Source organism: Cottoperca gobio, chromosome 20, assembly GCF_900634415.1.
Source record: "Cottoperca gobio chromosome 20, fCotGob3.1, whole genome shotgun sequence".
In the NCBI taxonomy this organism is placed as follows: domain Eukaryota; kingdom Metazoa; phylum Chordata; class Actinopteri; order Perciformes; family Bovichtidae; genus Cottoperca; species Cottoperca gobio.
The window spans coordinates 2012544-2016881 of record NC_041374.1 but is presented as its reverse complement, the minus strand read 5'-3'; the positions used below and the strand labels follow the sequence as shown (position 1 = coordinate 2016881).

The 4338-nt window shown below is 46.8% G+C and overlaps 1 protein-coding gene across 2 annotated transcripts in view; it reads right to left on the bottom strand.

Moving 5' to 3' along the window:
• Positions 1–570: 570 nt before the first annotated feature.
• The window catches only part of armc1 (armadillo repeat containing 1), a 7467-nt gene continuing 3699 nt past the window's right edge, over positions 571–4338 (bottom strand). For both annotated transcript variants that reach the window (XM_029458042.1, XM_029458043.1), the window contains exons 4-7: positions 3182–3374; positions 2454–2570; positions 1852–1926; positions 571–1284 (exon numbers count right to left, since the gene is read on the bottom strand). In XM_029458042.1, coding sequence (XP_029313902.1) covers positions 1093–1284; positions 1852–1926; positions 2454–2570; positions 3182–3374 — 577 coding nt within the window. In that variant the 3' untranslated portion in view covers positions 571–1092. The remainder of the gene's footprint in view (positions 1285–1851; positions 1927–2453; positions 2571–3181; positions 3375–4338) is intronic.

Below are 4338 nucleotides of genomic sequence, written 5' to 3'. Positions count from 1 at the left end.
TTGACAAGCAGGCAGCTAACAGGTTTGTCTTCTACATGCAGCGCGAGGGTTTAACTAAAACTACAAAAGACTATAATGCTGATGTGAAAGCAGAGGTAGCCTGAAGTCTGTGCAATTAACACAAGGAGCCGTCAGTCAACTCACTGCCACCGCAGAGCTCACGTTGGATTTGTGCTGCAGTATATCATCACAGGACCAGTTCAGCCAAATGCAGTGAGGGTGGTGCATCGATCCGCTTCTCTCAGTATGCAACAGCCTAATGCATCCAAGCCGGTGGCTGAATGGGCTTCTTGCTGGTGTCTAGTTGACTATTTCTACCGAACAGACGTCCCTCAGTAAGCTGAAAGCCGGGGCTGCTTGATAAAGCACAGACGTAACATCTGACATGCTCGGAGCGCTCAAATTATTTGAATGAATGATGAAAAAATAATAATATTAAATATATAACTGATAGTAAAATGTCAAAAACAAAAAAAAAAGGCACACAGAATAATCGCAGATCTAGGCATCAGGCAAGATTGGCACAAAAGACAAAGAGCATGCTAATAAAACTGAAAGGGGGGGGGGGGGGGGGGGGGGGGGAATAAATCAATTAAGAAAAATATGAAAAGAAAAATATGTATAGTCACGAGAAAAACCGATTGGGACTAGACGACAGGAGGAAAGCAACCAAAAGTCATGCACACAGAAAAAAGAAACTCCCAATTTCCATGATTCAGAATCAGCCTCAGTTCAATACGCCCGCCACACGTCTCCCAGAATGCTATTTGGTTCCGGCCGATTGGAAGTCCCCTGGCTATGTCTGGTGAGATACGTATGCAGCTAGTATATAGTTGTGCACATACAGCCAGTGGTGGGATTTGTAGCTCAATATATACACAAGTTAAAGTTATTGCAGGTTCCACTTGGCAGTCCAGCACTTGTTGCTCACACATGGCGGCCGGGTTCTGTGTGCTTAGCAGAGGGGAGTCTAGACTAGTGTGGGGGCCGCGAGGCAGGGCTCAGTCCGGGACAAAGCTGCGACACGCTAAGGCTGCAGCTGGATGGTACTTTAGAGAAAACAGGGAGCAGAGAGAGAAACACAGGAAGTGGTCACCAGTAAAAGGAGCGGGTCAGGAAGTTGGCGGCCGTGTTGAGCCAGCCCATGCCGTCTGTGATGGAGCCTACGCGTGTGACGGCTTTGTCCTGCTCCTGGGACGGACTCTCCTCCTCGGGCAGGTAGTCTGGGATGTCTGTGTTCTCCTCTACCTGCCCCTCAGAGTCCTCGTGGAATGGCAAGATCCGCTGCAATAAGACAGAAGAGAAATATATGTTTTTATTTGTGTTTAAATTCACAAGTACAGCGTGCACTTTGTTATAAAAGTTATTTATAGAATTCTAGGTTTAAGTAAAGCAGTTGGACTTCAGAGCCAAACAATCATCAGCTGGAGTCAGACACATGCCTGAGCCAGGTCTGACCCCTGCTGGCCATATTATATACAGCTGTTAATGCAGACACGTTATTTCTCACTATTTGAGCAACAAATATCAGAAACATTTACAGATTATTTATAATCTCACACGTAAGCAGTTTCAAACACAGCTTCACTATATTTGAGCTGTAAATTGGTCGAACACTGATGTGAAATGGTACAACTGGGACTGGTCATGTGTTTGGCAAAAAGAGTAGCCTGCAGGCTGAGGCAGAGATGTGACTAGCTAATCATGTCAGTGTGAATAAGTCTCAGCCACAGGCAAGGGCGGCTACACAGACACACACAGACACACACACAGACACACACACACACACACACTGAAGATCAGTCTGCAGTAATTTAAGGTAAACAATAAGGGTCTTAAGTCTCTCCTCACCTCTCCTCCATTCGCCATCTTCAACACCTGCTGCGCCGTCATTACTTTGGTGGAGTTGATTGCTGTGCCCAACGCCTGGGGAGGAAGACACAATAATAATAATAATAATAATAATAATAATAATAATAATAATAATAATAATAATAATCTGACACTGAAGGGAGCAGATATTCCCACTTTACATATAACAAATCTGAGTCCCTTTATTATTTGGAAAGTTAAATAATAAGAATAATACATATGCTGCATAACCCTTCATTTGTACATGTAGCACGGTCCAGAGCACGGGGGTGTGCACTGTCCCATACTGTTTGTGTGTGTGTGTGTGTGTGTGTGTGTGTGTGTGTGTAAGTACGCGCAGCAATCAATAAGTTACAGTAAAAGGTGCGGCCTAAAGAGGTTTGAAGGTGTTTAAAGGCTGAATGTCAAGCGGAGATACATGAAGTGTCTTCACAGCGTTGTGTTTCATTAGAAATCAGGACAGCTGTGGATAACGTGCCGTTTATTCCATAAACATAAAGCGATTATCATTTGTTGTCAGGCAAGAATGCGTTTCAGCTCTAAGTCCCAGGAGGAGTTTCCGCGTCCGGACGGGCACCTACCTCAGCTTTAAGGTCGGAGCGGATCCTGACAACACATCTCTTGACAGCCATCTGGAAGGTGAAGCTGATCACCCCTCGAATCTTCAGCAACGCATCTTCACAAAGGCTCCTTCGAGTCTGACAACAGGAAACGGATGAAAGGTGTGAGGCGCTGAGCGGAACAACGGGGCCGACATGTCATGGGCTAAGGTCATGGCTCCATTTGACAGTTAATTAGGTCAAATGTGGTCCTACAAATACAGAACATTATATCGCTCCATACAACATGCTGTTGAGGAACACGGTTCACGTGACTTTGGGTTCCAGCTGCCAGTGCTGTGTGTTTCTGCTGCAGTGATAGCGAGGCACCAGAGTCTGTCTGCTGTAATGTAATCTGGCTAGGTGCAAGCTTCCTGCAGAGCAGCATTCAGGTTCAATCTCAACGTCCTGCTGTTCAATGGCTGACATTTACAACCCGGCTCCTACACCCCCCTATCATGTGCCAGAGAGACTCTGCTAAGCTGCACTGACAACACTCAGAATGACAGCAGCAGACTCGATGGCCCAACAAGAGATTTTGGTGAAATTAGAAGTTCAGATGTTTTGACGTGGAGATGTAATAATGCACTGAGTCAGTGCATGACACCGGTGCATCGTGACACCCCTGACACCGAGTACCTCACACAACTCCCAAAAAAAGATCCCAACTTCCCCTTTATGTCCTTCATGCTCCCCGTGTGAACACTCACAGAGTCGTCCAGTCCATCAATGTGCAGCACCACAGTCTTGGCTCTCTTGTTGTTGGAGCCCAGGAAGAACTGGGCTTTACGCTGGCAGGACGCCGCGGCTGCCTCGGCCTGTTCGGCCTCTTCTATACCAGCCAACTGCAAGATCTCATAGATCTCAGAGGCCAGCAGTTTGGTCTCCCCTGGCGACGTACTCCTTTGGTGAAAGAGAGAAAAAGTTAAATGACTTACGTTGTTAAATGTGTTACAATACTACAAAAGGTGCAATGCAGTCGAATGTAACGATTACTGTGTAGAGAGCGAACCCCTCACGCAAACACACATCGATGCAAAGGCCTGCACTGCCCAACCATGTTCTTTGTACAACCAGTTTAGTGTAACAAAAGACAATGTGACTACATCTCACAACATGCAAACTATTCTGCACTTCAGCTGTGTTCTACTGCCCTTTAGCAAAACATCCACGGAGCATGATATTTTAGTGGGCAGCAGCTTTCCATGAAGAAGCCACATGAGGTCAGTTGAGGTTGCTGATATTTTGTGAGGGATCCTGAGATCAACCTGCAGGCTATACAGCTTCACATGTCATCAAGTCATCACTCCTACTATAGTAACCACATACGACACCAGCTGTCTGGCATGGCTGCCCTCTGGGAGCCTGATACTCCCCAACCATGTACAACACATCCCTACTCCATGGAAGCCCGACACTGTTTGATGGATAAACTCATCTTTTCTTCCCTTCTATGCATTAAATAAGAGGCAACATCTTGAGGGTCTTAATGTGTTGAAGGAAATAGAAATGGTGTTCACACCTGTTTGGTGCAACCATGCTGGACGCGCCCCCTCAGCCATGTGTTGCCACTCTGTCCAGCTATGATCGACCTCTACCCAAAGTCAGATTGACTGGACTGCGAGCAGGGAAAGCTGCTGCTGTTACCGCAGGGCTCCTTTTGATGCCACGCCTGACTAGCTGAAGTGACTGGCTCACTCCAGGGCAAGCAAGAGCTTTGCCGCAGGAAGAGAAGGGGGAGGGGGGGTGGGGAGCATAATCATACAAGCTACAGCCGGCCACTTAAACATTGGGTCTATTCCTATCAGGGTGCTGATGATGACCAGCAGTCGCTTAACAAAGCTGCCACAGACCCTCGGCTGAAACC